Here is a 15,798-nt window from a genome sequence, read left to right as displayed (position 1 = left end):
TTAAAATAGTTAAAAACTGATTTAAAACCCAAAGTGACCAAGCCTTTCCCTGCTCTTTCTGCTGCCTTAAAAAAACACACCAAAAACAAACAAACAAAAGAAATCAAAAGAAGAGGAAAAAACAAAATGGACACAGCTGGACACCAGGGTGGAAATAAAGCAAAGTCCTCTAATGTGCCTCTTTATTTAAAGAAAATAAAAACGTCATTTAATCATCCTCCCAAGGCCCAAACAAGGCTTTTCGCACCTCCAGTCAGTTCACTCTCTTTCGGGGATAGACGTGTACGGTAGCAGAAGAAAAAAAGGCTGATGCTGTTTGTACAAGGAAAAGAGCTCATCTTGTTGGGTGCTGCTCACACATTCATAGTGCCTGTGCCATTAAAGTATGGCTCCAAAGGACCAAAGAATTACTAATATTGCACGCTCTCATTTATTCATCTTCATCCTAAACATGCTTTCCTATGTGTGTATGTATACATATTTACCGTATACATACATAGGTATGTACACCTAGGCACACACATAATTAAACATGTATAATTGTACATATATATTTATATAGACCTATAAATTTACATGTACATACATTTATAAAATTTTACACGCACGACACGCACTCGGCCTCGCATACGCACACGATGTGTCTGTGAGTCTATGTTTCTCTTATGTACACATGCGCACAGGCACGCACATCAGCACAGATCTCACACACTTCATCTCGAAAAACTAAAACAAAAAACAAAAAGTAAGTTGGTTCCTATTAAAACAACACCAGGTTGCAATTTGGACACTTTCAATGGATTTTCCAATGTTTGTTTAAAGCTGTAAAATTCAAAAAATATATTTATATATATTTATATATATAAGGAGAAAAAACAAAAGCAAAACTAAAACAACGAGAAAAAAAGAAAAAAAAAGGCATGGCGCTGCAACATCTGGTCTTCACTGCAGGTAAGTGGTTAATTTGCATAATGTATACAGGTTTTTAGGATTTTTTTTTGTCAATATTTTTTTCTTTTTCTTTTTCTCCCCCGTTTTTTACTAAACAGCATTTCCTTTATTTTTATAAACCAGAAAAAACTAAACTCTACAGAGAAAGTCCCCTACCCGCAGTCTCTTCGCTGCCGATAAGAGTTTTTGACATCAAGCTGTACAGCGCAGTCGAAAACATACTTACATCTGAGCTCATTTACAGGTACAGCCATAATCAAGGCACAAAGATCTACAAGTAGATTTGTTTTTCTTTCAATTAAGTTGTACAAAATAATATTACATTTTACAGTCTGTACAGGATAATTCGACCTTGCACAGTGTACAAGTTAACAAAAAAAAAACCAACAAATACATTTTTTCCCCTCCCGCCCTCCTCCTCTTGGGTATCTCTAAGCTATAAAGGGTGGAAAAAAAAACAAAAAACAATAAAACCAGAAAAAGGACGCCGGTTCGAGTCTGTGGAGGCAGCAGGGCTAAGGTGCAGAGAGCTCAGTCGTCATCACGTTATTTCCTGCCCTTCTTTCCCTTCCTTTTTAATCTCATCTCTCGCTCCACAAGTCTCTCGGCAAGCCAACATCGTGACAGGGCGGGTAATAAATATTATGATGCTACATTGTGTGTATGTTTCCTCTGGAGAAATAAAATAAACAATAAAAAGAAGAATTTTTAAAGGAAATGGTTCCTCTCTCCGTCAAATGATGGAGGAGGCGGCGGCGGTGAAGTTACGGTGGCGGTTCATTCCTGCCTCTACACTGAGGTCCTGTCGGTGTGTGTGTGTTTTTTCTTTTCTTTTTTTTTATTTCCACACTCTTTACCAAAGCAGGTCCCAAAAAAACAATAATCGGGGCAAAAAAAAAATCAAAAATCAAATCAGGAGGTAGCCTGAGGCTTAGTGGAATGACAAAAATGAAGGCGTTTGAAAAAAAAAAAAAAGGATTCAAAGAAAAATATTCAAGAAGCAGCACGTGACAACTTTGTTCCCCAAACTTCCAATAACATCATCGGATTAAAGGGGATAAATCAAGAAAAAAAGTACAAAAAAGTTGAGAAGATGAAGAGGATTTGACACACTTCAGTAGTACTTCATATTCCTCGACAGGAGGGGGAATCTGAGGGTCTCTGGGGAATAGAAAGGGTTCGTCAAGGATGCAGAGTGGCAGAGAGGAAACACAGAGGGGCCAACAGAGAGAGAGAGACAGAAACAGAGAGAGAGAGAGAAAGGGACGCGTCTCTGCCGTCCATCACAACAGTTCGTACTGCCGCAGGTGCATTCTCTGGATGATGTCCCGGCAGTCGTTGAACACCCGCCGGATATTCTCCGTGTCCACGGCGCAGGTGAAGTGTGGGTAGCAGTAATGTCTGCCGTCGCCGCTCGCAGTGCTGATCCGCTGCAGGCGAGACGACAGGAAACCGTCAGGGTGTCAGAATAAAAGCCCTCAGCGGGCGGTAAAAACGACTGAACCGAGAAGTCGAGGAAATGATGAACAACCCTGACCATCCTCTGCACGAGACAGAGCGTCTTCAGTCAGAGGCTCCTTCAGATTCACTGTAATACAGACTGCTACAGGAGAGCTTTCCTGTCAACAGTCATCACAGTCTACAGTAAGTCTGAAGAACTTGAATTAATATGAGCTACAACAACATTTAATTTACCTTTGGGATCAATAAAGTATTTCTGAATTTGAATTTGATTTAGGAAAATATGGATTTTTTTTTTTCTCTGACCAATCCACTTTTGTGTTCCTACACAGCAAAATCACAGTTTTACCAAGTATTTGTCTGGTTTCTAGTGCAAATATCATATTACACTTGAAATAACTTGCAGGTACCTTTTCAGCAAGAAATAGAAAATGTTTTAAGTCAACAATTCTTTAATAATATTGAAAAAGTACTAGTTCCATTGGAAGATTAGTTAACTTTCAAAATGGAGAAAATGTCTTGCTATGAGTGAAATAATCTGAAAACTTGAAAAATGAGACTTTCATAAAAAGTCTAAGAAAATTTGTGATAAAACGGTCTAGTCAAAGTTTTCCTTCCAGTCTGAGGTAATGCTGTTTTGCAAAGAAAAATGGGTATAAACTTCAGTCTCTAATCCCAAAACATTTTCCAACTTTGTGTTAGTTTTGTCTTATTTTGCATCACATAAAATCCCAAAAACAAATATTTAACTACACGGTTGTAACAAAACATGGGAAATATTTGCAAAGCACCGTTTATAGAACATTTCCCAGCAATTAACTGGTTAAAAACACACCTGGAGAGATTTATCATTTTTCTTTCATCTTAAACAATTTCTTCTTTGAAGATTCAATCCCATTATGACCAAAACAAATCTAGAAATTCTGTTTTTAGATCTGCCGTTGTCTAAATATAGCGACAGTCACCACGAACGCAGGTAATATGAGTCAGGCAGTGACCAAACAAACATTTTTAGACCAGCGTTAGTCATCATTAAGCTGCAATAAGCGTCTTATTTTTATATGAAACACGCTGAGACATTGAACAAACCACAAAGGGACAAAATGGAAACCCTGCTTCGGCAAACGTCAAAAATAGAACCGTTCTTTCATAAAGAAATGCCCACTATTCCCACTAAGGTTCTTAGAAAACAACCCAGATAATGAGGCTATCCGGGTCCCAGAGATTAGCTGGAGCCATGTCAACATCTACATTATTTAGAGAAAACCTATTTCTGTTGGGTCAACGCACCTGTGGGTTGTTACCCCGACAATCAGGCCACTAAATTCAGGCGTCGTACTTACAAGGAACTCGTCACGGATGAAGAATTTGGCTCGCGTCACTCTGGGGTCTTCGCCTGGTTCAGGAGTTGCTGAAAGGACAACAGAGTCTCCTTTTAAAAACAACAGAAAACCAGAGCGGCTAAGTGTTTGTTAGCGGCGAAGCGAGGCGAGCCACTGACCTTCATTTGGTATGGTGTAGCGAGAGTATTCGGGGAAATAGTCCTCAATTTTGGACTTTCCGGCTAATACTTTCTCAGCCAGCATGTCCTGCTTGTTCAGGAATAAAATGACGGATATAGTGCGTAACCATCTGAAAAACAAACAGCAGCGACTTTTATGTTAAACATGCTTATTTTACTGTTTAACAGCATCCAGGCCTAAGCAATCAATCAATTAAAACAAGATCAATGATTCCCCACAGCGTGATTTATTGTTTTTCTCTCTTTCTATCAAAAACTGGATGATAAAAGTCTTCGGTCTGATGCCGCAGTTTTAGCTCCATTATGTGTCCTTGCATTATTATGCCATTATTACCATTATATCAATAGAAAATGGTCACAAAATAACAATATCATCATTTAACGCAACAACTTCTGGGACAATTTATTGTCCGGGTGACAGATCTGGCAGCATGATGCTGTGGGATGAATTTCTTCAACAAGTTGGGTTGAGATAAACACAAACCAATCTTTGAAGGCTGCAGCTAGAGAGACATGTGTTTAGATTAAAATGTATTATTAATGTGTCAGAGTGGCCTAGTCAAAGTCCAGATCTAAACAGTAATCTGAAACTTCAATCCTCTTTGACGTCTTTCAATAATTATGTGATGATTATGACACTGATAATTTTTTACAAGCTTTGTATTTTCTTAAATCCTGCAGTAAAAATGTCTGAGCTCTGCTGTAGGCAGATTATCTATATTAAATTAGATTTTTAATTAAATACCAACAGTAAAACATTATTCATCAAGTCTGAGGGAGGACTCTGAATTTAAGCACCGATTCACAGACATGTGAAGGTTAAACTACTTAGCATATGGAAGGCTCATCCTGCCAAAATTATCAGTAGCTATAGAAATAAATAAATGGCTTGACAAAGTAATTAATGTGACAAATATTGCATCAGAAGAAAAAGGTGCAAACTTCCAGAATTGGCCTTAAAAGTCTGTGTTGGCTGGCCTGTAACTCATACAATGACTGAGTGCTGCAAAGGACAGAGCAAGGAGCTGCTTTCTCCGAGTCGGGTCTCACCTGTTATTCCAAATACTGCGGAAAAGGTCGAGTGCTTCCCGTAGCCTGTTGGTGTTGTTGTCTTCCCTTATTACCATGTTGTAGCTGCTGCTGGCCACCACGAAGATGATAGCAGTGACGTCTGGAGGAACAGCACAGACTCAGACTCAGGATCGCTTCTGCACATCTAATCTCTGTTCTTATTGATATTAGCAACATTTAACTAATGTTTAATGAATGTTTAATTGATATTAAGCAGCTGGAGGTCTCACCGTTAAAGCACTGGATCCATTTTCTCCTTTCATCTCTCTGACCGCCGACATCAAACATGCTGTGGGAAAGAAACAAACAGAGGTCAGAGAGACAGCGACACACTCGCTGCTGACATCTAGTGGTTAAAAACGGCTTTGAAACGCAGAACGACCGACGGTAAACAACACGATGCCGACAGACAGACAGACGTTCAAACAATAGAAAAAATTCTAAATGTTCTGTCCAGTAGGTCAATGAATGATTCAGTTCATTTCTGATATTGAGTTGAAATGTTTAGTTTAGTTCAGTACAGATGTTCAATTCTTCAGTTCAGATGTTCAGTAGAGATGTTCAGTTCAGTTGTTCAGTTCAGTGCTTCATTTCAGTCCAGTTGTTCAGTTCAGTGATTCAGTTCAGTTCAGTTGTTCAGTTCAGTGATTCAGTTCAGTCCAGTGATTCAGTTCAGTTCAGTTGTTCAGTTCAGTGCTTCATTTCAGTCCAGTGATTCAGTTCAGTTGTTCAGTTCAGTGATTCAGTTCAGTTGTTCAGTTCAGTGCTTCAGTTCAGTTCAGTTGTTCAGTTCAGTGATTCAGTTCAGTCCAGTGATTCAGTTCAGTTCAGTTGTTCAGTTCAGTCGTCCTCGGCTCCGTTTCCTTCGTGTTGTTTTCTTTTTTCTCCTCTTTGAGGCGGCGCTGATGTCGGAGGGAACAAACTTCTGACATTTCAGGCCCTGAATCACGAGGAAAAGGTAAATATAGTACCGACGCCCAGGAGGGCATTCCGATCCGCCATTATTCCTTAACGGTGATGCCAAAACGGAACAGGGTCAAATGCTTCTAAAAGGAGAAAATTACTGGAAAACGCCTCTGGAGGCTCTGCTTTTGGAGCCGGCTGACGGAGTTCTGCATAGCGGCTGCATAACACATGACGTAAGAGCGGATGTGGACGTAACGGGAACAATGCGTCCTTTTATCGGCGGAAAAATATTCTATAATATTATAAAAGTGACAAAAATAAGCTGGGAGCACAAAATTATGACAAATTCTAAATGTGCTTCTGGCGTTTTCGAATCTCTGTCTAGTTTTAGAGCGGGGTGTACGAACTTTCCATTTTAAGACTGTAATTGTCAACTTCTTTATTTTTACTTTCTAAATAAACAAACCAAATATAATACTTTAATAAAATAAGCAAAGCAGACAGATTTCTGTAGTTCTTTGTAGATTTAAAGGCAATTGCAGGTTTACCAGATTAAAAACAAACAAAAAATATTCAAAATTTCTCATCTTTGTCTGGATTGTTGTGTATTTTTAGTGACAACAATACTTTTGGTTTTTCCAAGTTTATTAAATGAGTGTTCCAAAGTCACTGGTTGTTTTGGTCCCTATTACTAATTAATTAAATTAAATGTAAAACTACATGAATACATTCTGCTACACATTACATTCTACAATTTTAAAATGATTTTTGTTTAACAGCATTAGTGAAACTTTCACCAGCACAGATTTTAACCACTTTAGCCCGGAAACCAGTTTTTAAAGTATTATTGTTGTTTTGTTTTTTCAAGCCAAGGGCCACACAAAATTGTTCCGAGGGCCACAAGTGGCCCGCGAGCCACACTTTGGTCCGACTTACTGAAAGTTGACTTTGTCTACTTGGAACCTCGTCTCAAAAATCCCTGAAGTTAACACTCGGCAGCGTAGAAGATCCTGCGGACAAAAATAAAGGAGGATTTAAAACTAAAAGTAAAAACAACAAGCTGCCTCTTTGGAGCAGATTAGCAGGAGGACTGACCTGGTCTGTAGGCGTGTAGTCGCTCTGTCTTACTGAGTCAATTCTGTCCAAGAAACTGCAAAAAAAAAAAAAAAAAAAAAGAATAAAGAGAGATATTTAAACTTTAGATTCACAGAAACAGTAAAATACACGGTTAGTACACTTTATTCAATGGTAAAATTTAAGCATTCTTGAGCGAAACTTTTCAAAATTTTACTTGAATGAACTACCAAAAGTCAGTTACAATTCATACAATTTATGTCATTTGTCACTATTAATATTAATAATGTCTTGTGTTTGCGTTCCACATTCTACATCACGAGCAAATTGAACTAAAATATAACAAAATGTAATGTTTTGAAAAGTTTCGCTCAAGAATAAAACACTAATTTGACAAAATGTCCACAATTCAATAAAGTTGTGTAATGTGTGAAATACAAAATGCTCAATAAGTCACAGCGCCATTAGAAATAATAAATATTTATAACATTGAAACAATCCACACAAATCTTCCTGCTCAAATTTAATGGTTAAACACAAAACAAAAATCTTCTTGCCAAGTTTTCTGGCATTTATGAAATAGAAATAATTTTGGTAAGAATATCTAATCTTAAAAAAAGAGTGGTTTAACTTCAGGTCGTGATAAACTTGTGTTTGTGTCTCTTTATTAATCGTATGAAAGCGTCAGGTTTCAACTGTCAACAACGTTTTCCGAATTCAGGCTTTTAATCAAATAGTTAGATTAAACCTTTTTACAAAACTGTGCAGTTTGCATATTTCAAGCACTTTCCAAACATTTAAAACAGTTGTTAAAAAATTTCAAGAATTTCAAGCAGCTGAATGAACCCTGAGAACCGAACAGGAGGAAACAAAGTCCGAACTGGAGGCAGCCACCATGTCCGACTCCCTGCAGAGGCCCGGGGAGGCCGCTGCTGTGGCAGCTGCGTGCCACTAGAGGGCGGCCGCGCGCAGTCTGGGCTATTTTTTGCCTGTCTCTAGCCAGAGTGATTGCATAAGGCGGTTATTGTGGAGGTTAGACAACTTGCTGCTGCTGCTGCACATGCTCTCTCTGTCGGGAAAGAGACGGCAGCGGGCAGGCTGGGAACAACCGGAGCCGGGTCGGGCCTCTGGATGACCCGGATCACCCAGCAATGACTTCCAACAGGGGGCTCCATTACGCTCGTGAAAGTATTCACACCCTACATAGCGTCTTTTTTTGCTAAAACCTCCTTCTTAAACCAGAGGTAAAAAGTAGCCATCAGGGCCGGTCCAAACCTTTTCGGGGCCCTAAGCTGACTTTTATATAGGGTCCCCCCAGACCAACATATCAACACCAGATTGTTTATCATTCCTACGCTAACTGTTAATAGCATCACTTGTAATTAGCTTGCATCATAGCAGTGATATTATGACCATTTTAACCTCACCTGAGCAACAAACTAGAAAAGCTTATTTGGATTTTTAAATGTTCTGTATTATCTTAACTATTTTAAAATAACATCAACTGATTAACAATAAATTTACAGTAAACAAGTTTGATGTCTTGGATTTCTCCAAAAACACAACCTATCATTTAATTTTATATATCCATTTCTTTTTTAATAAATAATGAACAGCATGAGACACATATGAGAAGGGGGTCAGGGTCAAATATGTTTATACTTCCATTGAGCTGCTTTATACATCTTATTTGAGTTGTGAATATTCTTTAAATAAATAAGCTAAACTAAAAAAGAAAAAAGTAACGAAAGCTATTTTTTCTTCCCGTCAAGTCAGAGGAGGTGGAGGATGTTTCAGACAGGAAGCTGCATTCAGCTGACGGCGCTGACTTCCTTCAGCAGCACTGACCCAGATGTGGACCAAACCGGGTCATCTCCTCACCATCTTTGATTTTCTAACCAACCCATCTGCAGTTCCAGGATGTCACCAGCCAGACGGCGCGGCTGCAGCACACAGGAAACCCGACGCGCGCGTTCACACTCCTCTGTAGGTCCCTTCGTTTTCACTTCGGGCGCCTGAAAGCGGCACACCAACACGCCCAGCGAGGATTAAATAACCGAGAATGAATAGTGCATTATGAGCCATTAGATAACAGCGACACCGCTCATGTGCTCTGACAGCAACGTTTTCATCACGCCGACTATTTCTGCTATAGACGAAAGGAGAAGTAGGACTATTCTGAAAGGGCAACAAAACTTTCTCACACAAACTGACGCATGACTAAAAGTTGTAAAAAAAAAAAAAAAAAATGCAAAAAGGGTGGAAAAAAAGACGACAGCACTTAAAACTAACAGGTTGAGTAATTTACAACTTGCAACAAAAAGGGAGTTTACATCTAAAGTTTGATATAAAACACTAATTGCACAATATTACTATATCTAAAACATAGAGCTTTTGTGATAAATATTACTGGACGATAAAATGTCCCAGAAATTATTCCGATAAACAATAATATTGTTGTTTTGTTGTAAAATAATAATAATATAATAACAATGCAAGTTAGAACTGTCAAAGGTCAACTTTAATTTTATAAAGAATTTTTAATTTTATTTTGGAATTTTAAATATCCAAAATAAAAAAAAAAAAACAAATAAAACCCACACAAAAGTGAAACGACAAATAAAACGGATTATGAAATTATGAATTAATCAGAATAGACATTATTGAGCTAAATTTTTATTTATTATGCGATTAGTTGCTCTTTGCGACCAACTCACTAAGAATTGTCTTAAACTAGAACTTCTCTTAACTTTTTTCTAAACTGAATACAAACACTTTGACCCGTCTGATTTTAATTATGAATCATTTCAGGAGCTGGAAAACCTGAGAAAGTCAAACTAATCATCTGTTCAAAACACAATCACCACGTGGAGAAATGTCTTTATTTTGATCTTTTTAATATTTTGGGAGGAAAAGTCAGATCTTATTGTGTTTTTTCTGCAATCATAACAGTGTACCATTATATACACACAAGGTAAAATGTATACATGTTAAATATTATATAGGTTAAATATTATTAAGTTACATCTTAATCACTAGTTTGATATTTAGCCTCTTTTTATAATTAGTTGATTCCCTGGAATAGATTCAGCTTTGAAGAATTGCCCATAAACTTTTAATAGATGCTATTAAAAGCTTAGGCTGTTTTATCAAATTAACCTGTTTTTTCTAAACTGATGGTGGCAGCATTTTAGTTCCTTTTGCAGATTTTTCATATTGTTTTTCGGTGGAAGCTTTGCATGTTTGGACAATTATTCCCTCTGGTTTTAGATGGTAATCGAAAACCCTTAGCCTCTCAAAAGCTCAAATAATCCCTGAACTACAACCCAGCACAATAGAAGTTGTAATGGGTGAGCTGTCAGGAAAACTGGCCCACAGCATAATGCTGCCATGCTTCTTGATGGTTTCAAATTCATTCAATCCCCTTTCAGATTTAAATTTAAGATTAAACGGGCAAGAAAATTTGTTTCTGACAAGAAGAGAGGCAGGCAAACATATTAAAAATATGTTAAAGAAGGCTTAATTTAGGATTTCTAATTTTTAAAAAAGAACATATCAAGAAAGATCAGTTTCCCAATAAAAAGCAGACAGAGCAGTGCTCTTAAAGTAATTCCAACTGTGTATTTTTGTAGATTTTCTGTTCATCTTCACAAAGAAAATCAACAGATAATCTCAGGTCACTGCACTGCTCGCTTTGCTGGAAGATAAGTTTGTGTTTCTGGAGCAAAAATGTTGGAATCAGTGGAAAGTGTAGTAAAAGAATAAAAAAAGTCAGTACAGTTTAAAAATATTAAACTATTGATTTGTTTCATCTGTTAGTTAGCTAAATAAGTCCTTCATTAGGTTTGGAGAAATATTTTTTTAAAGTTCTGAAACACAAAGTAGTGATTGCTGCTGGTGATTTCACAGATAAATAGCAGATATTCAAACTGTCGTCATGCAAGACGGATAAGTGTGAAAAATCTCATAGACAGATTACAAACGGAGTTCGGTTTCTGCTTCAAAACTGACAATAAATAAATAAATTTGTCTTAAATTATTTTGAAAATGACGAAAACAAAACCCAAACAGGTTATTTTTTAAATAATTCTTGTGTCACAAACACAATTAATCCAATAGTACTATGTCTGATTACCAGTTAGCACCCATAAGTAGCATTGTACACACAAGTCAACTCTTCCTTCCTAACAAAAATAAAAAGCCCAAACACATCCAGACTAAAAAAAAAATAAAACAGCACAAATGTATTTAGTATTTTTAGTCTTCCTTGCAGAAACATAGCTGGGTTATAATTACAGAGTGCTTTGTGACTGCCATGTGACAGCAGTACTAGATATCCAAATATAATCTCCAAAAAAAAAGAAAGAAAACGGAACAAGATCCATAAAAAGATCAACAAAAAGCAGAGTAGTTAGCGTTGGTGAATGTAATTTCTTATCCAAAGGTGAGGGTGCAGCTTTTATTTAGTGACAGTTGGACGACAGGAACAGCCGAGTCCGTCTTTTTTAAGGTTCCTGCCGTTTTCCTCCCAGCTCTGGTTCACCGTTGGCATTCCCAGATCGCTGTGTGATGCGGTCACTTTGACAAAGCTGTGGTTTGAGGGAGAACAGGCCACCAGCTTTTCCCACTTTGTTTTAATGTGTACAGCACACACACACAGCAAAGTACGCCGTAGTATTTATACCCCTCACACACACAACAACAACGAAGGACGTGCTGCTAAATGAGCTGTTAATTCTCATCCATCCTGTAAATGCTGATGTTTTACAGACAGATCTGTTTTGAATTTCAGGTTAGATGTAAAGCTAACGATCGCTCTGTTGTGCTTTACGGTCGCCGCTGTTGACCGTGCTGCAAAAAATACAAAATCTTACCAAGTATTTTGGTCTACTTTAAAGTGCAAATGTCTTGGTGCACTTAACCCTTCCAGAGCGAACGGAGCGGCGACGATCAAGACAAATTTGCAGTACCGTAACTCTGCCAGGCTTTGTTGAAAAGTTCCAATTGCGTCTGAAGAGGAGACGTTGCGCTTTCCAGCCAATATTAAGTTATTTTTGGTAATTTCACTCCGAATCTGATCAAACACTCTTTTAAAACACAGTACTTGTAAATTGCATAAATAAAAGGTTTGAGTTGTTATGGATACACGGGCAAATACATTTACTCACAGGACATTAAAAGAACTGTGTACAATTAAAATCAGCAAAAATATACAGGTGGGGATTTAAAAGCTACATATTAAAGGGTTAAAATAAGACTAAACCCTAACTTATAAATAACTTTTCAACAAGATATAGGAGCTTGTTTTACGTCAATAATTCCTTAATTAATATTGATAAAGTTCTATTTTCATAGACAGATTATTTCACTTACAAAAATTAATTTTCACTTAACAAATTTGCCAGTGGCACTGGAACATTTTCATCATTATTAAAGAATAATTTACTTAAAAAGAGCTCCTATATTTTGCTGAAATGTGTCTTGTAAGTTAGTTTAATTTTATTTCAAACATTCAAAGATTTGTACTAGAAACTAGACCAAAAACATTTTTGTGTTTTTGCTTAAGATTTGTGGAAAAAACTGGTTACAAAAACTTGGATTACATCTGAAAAGTCCAACAATCCACAAACAAGAGAAATTTATGATTTTTCATTTTACTTTAACAAATGTTTTCTGTAAGGATTATGACCAAAACAAACCTAGAAATTCTGTTTTTAGATCTGCTGTTGCCTAAATAAAGCGAACGCAGCTAAATAACACGTGAAAAATAAAATTATTTACTCAAAACAAGATGAAAAGTTACGTATAAGTTAGTTTTCTCTTATTTCTAACTGCACTAGAAATGAGACCAAACACACTTGGTAAGGGTTTGTGTTTTTGCAGTGTGTGTTGAGCTCAAACACGGCGTACCGGTCCTGCAGGCCCGTCTCTGTTGCTATGCAGAAGCTCTGTTATGGACAGAATCACTTGACTTGTTCTGGTCTTTCTGTGTTGTTTGCCTAATCTTTACATAAAACATAGACGTGAGCGTAGCCACACCCACACACACACGCAAGGCGACATGTTGAGGGCCAGTTGATGGAGGGGCTCTGGGGTCTCAGACCCCGATCCCGTGGGGGGGCAGGTCACCTGCTGCTGCCCTTCGAACAGAAACGGAGCGAAGGGAAGGTGGTGCCACTAAAACTACGACAATGAATGGAGTCTAATTCATCAGCTCGCCTATTTATGCTTTCGTGTTTGTTTTATGGAGCTTTTAGCAACAAACTCAACAACAACCGTTCCTACAAGGAACCAAGCTAAACTTTTAATAGAGAAAATTATGTTTTCAATTTCAGTAAGGATTATAGTTAACCAAACCGACCAAACGATTAGTGGAAATAGAACTGGCTCCTATGCTTAATCGTGAATTAAATCATGATCAATCAATTAATCAAGTTTATTGATTAATAAACTTGATTAATTAATCAATGTGTTGAATTTTATTGTTGAATATTAATCATTCAACAGTAACAGAGAGTGCAAAAATGGCCTCAGTTGGAGTGTTTCAAAGTCAAACCAACTGCTGAATAAAACCCCTTCGTGATGACACTTAAGACTTTTGGAAATGTTCCTGCCAAAATCAAAAGGCTCTCCTCTGAGATCAAGCCTGCAATCAAACATGGTGGTGGGAGTGTAGTGGTCTGGGCCTGAATTACCTGCCATAATTGATGGAACAGTAAATCCTGCTCTCCAGCAGAAAAACCATCAAATGTGCCTGAATTAAAACAACTCTGCAAAGAAGAGCGGGTCATAATGACGGAGCAATAGATTAGCTTTGAGGTGCTATTACTTTTCTAATTTGATCAGGCAGATCTTTGTCCTTAATTGTCCTTAATAGATATAATTTAAAAACTGTTTCTCTCTGATGTTCAACTCTATTTGATGATCTAAAACACAGAACAGAGGAAACCTGTGACATTTTCAGGCCACAGAACAGGCAGAGGGGATCTCTGCAGGAAGATTAAACTAAACTGCTAGAATTTGTTTTAAATTTGTGGTAAAAAAAAAAAAACCTTCTGAACTGCAGGTTGTGCTAAAGCGCTAAACGTACGCACCAACAAACAGCACCCGGCCTCATGTGCTCATCTGATAATTGGGTTGACTTTTTACAAATAGCAGACATTCTTTAATTAGAAGTGCAGAGGATCGGATCAATAGTTTCCATATTTTGAGCCGCTTAGGCCAGCATAATGGATTTTCACTTTAGGGTCCGACTGACTAGTGACAGCGCTGTGAAACTCAGCTGCGCCACGGCACCGAGTTTCACAGCTGGAACGTTTGACTAAAATGTTTTCAACTCACACATTTTACCATATATTTCAGCTGACAGCTGCTTTTAAAATAATAATTAAAAATAACCTTAAACTGATATTTAGATGTTGTTTAGGGATTCACCGATATTATTTGAACTCTAGATACTGACAATAGATGTGTAGAAAGTACATATCTAAGAATTTTATTCTTAATATTAACTCCAAATGAGCTGAGTCATTATTCAACTGAACTTTTAATAATTTTAAGTGCTTTCTGTGAAATTCAGCATTCAAACAAATTTCAAATCAAAATTTATATTTTTTTCTGACACAAAAGCTCCAAAGTAGTTGCCAGTCAACCTTTAAAGAACAAATTGTGAAGTTCAGACTGGATGGGTAGTTGGATGACAGGTGCAATGGTTGGATGGATAGTTGGGTGGCTGGATGGTTGGATGGATGGATGAGTGGTTGGATGGATTATTGGATACTTGGATGACTGGTTGAATGGTTGGATGGATGGATAGTTGGATGACTGGTTGAATGGTTGGATGGGTGGTTCAAATGTTGGATGGATGGATGGATGGATGGATGGATGGATGGATGGATGGATGAATGGTTGGATGGATGGATTATTGGATAGTTGGATGACTGGTTCAATGGTTGGATGGATGGATGGATGGATGGATGGATGGATGGATGGATGGATGGATGGATGGATGGATGGATGGATGGATGGTGGATGGATGGCTGGTTCAATGGTTGGATGGATGGATGGATTATTGGATAGTTGGATGACTGGTTCAATGGTTGGATGGATGGATTATTGGATAGTTGGATGACTGGTTCAATGGTTGGATGGATGGATGGATTATTGGATAGTTGGATGACTGGTTCAATGGTTGGATGGATGATTGGATGACAGGTTCAATGGATGGATAGATGGATAAAGTGGTTTCTGCATATTAAGTCAACAACAACCCACCTGTCTTTTCCATTATATAGTGATAAAACCAGCAGACTAAATGTGCTGAAGTTCTGCTCGGATTGCTAGGTGACAGTACAGTCTGACTTATCGTCTGGATGTTTTTTTCAAGAGCTTTGGGTGTTTTCAGAAGCAATCGAGACCCCAATGGAGGAACAAAAACGGGCAAAATATGAATTTTCCATAATAGATCCCCTTTATTTTTTCACCACACCTAGAAATTACTATCATACTTTTCCAGGCTGCAAAAGGACTTTGAAAATGGTATATATCGTATCCACAGATGTAATCCAAAATGTCCGTCTTCACTCACTAGAAAGGACCTGGGACCCAGCAGAACCACTGATCTACTCATTGCATAACCCAGAGCGACGTGGTTTAGCATCCTGGTCACCTGGTGGAAACATTTGCACCTCGGGGTTCAGCTCATCCATCCAAACAAGAAACGCTCCGCAGATTGGGAGATGGAACCAGGTGGATCCATCAAGCGGGTCTCAGTGGGTACTTCCTAAATATAGGAGCGGAGGACGGAGATGCTC

The 15,798-nt window shown here is 37.9% G+C and overlaps 1 protein-coding gene across 2 annotated transcripts in view; it reads right to left on the bottom strand.

The window, feature by feature from the left end:
* Positions 1–149: 149 nt before the first annotated feature.
* The window catches only part of LOC129378015 (guanine nucleotide-binding protein G(olf) subunit alpha), a 71,627-nt gene continuing 55,978 nt past the window's right edge, over positions 150–15,798 (bottom strand). For both annotated transcript variants that reach the window (XM_055058258.1, XM_055058259.1), the window contains exons 6-12: positions 7,007–7,061; positions 6,848–6,921; positions 5,236–5,294; positions 4,985–5,105; positions 3,914–4,044; positions 3,756–3,823; positions 150–2,381 (exon numbers count right to left, since the gene is read on the bottom strand). In XM_055058258.1, the coding sequence (XP_054914233.1) occupies positions 2,235–2,381; positions 3,756–3,823; positions 3,914–4,044; positions 4,985–5,105; positions 5,236–5,294; positions 6,848–6,921; positions 7,007–7,061 (655 nt within the window). In that variant the 3' untranslated portion in view covers positions 150–2,234. The remainder of the gene's footprint in view (positions 2,382–3,755; positions 3,824–3,913; positions 4,045–4,984; positions 5,106–5,235; positions 5,295–6,847; positions 6,922–7,006; positions 7,062–15,798) is intronic.

Source organism: Poeciliopsis prolifica, unplaced genomic scaffold, assembly GCF_027474105.1.
Source record: "Poeciliopsis prolifica strain line A6 unplaced genomic scaffold, Auburn_PproV2 SCAFFOLD050, whole genome shotgun sequence".
NCBI classification, from domain to species: Eukaryota; Metazoa; Chordata; class Actinopteri; order Cyprinodontiformes; family Poeciliidae; genus Poeciliopsis; species Poeciliopsis prolifica.
Note: the sequence above shows the minus strand (reverse complement) of the source record. Positions and strands in the feature narration are given on the sequence as shown.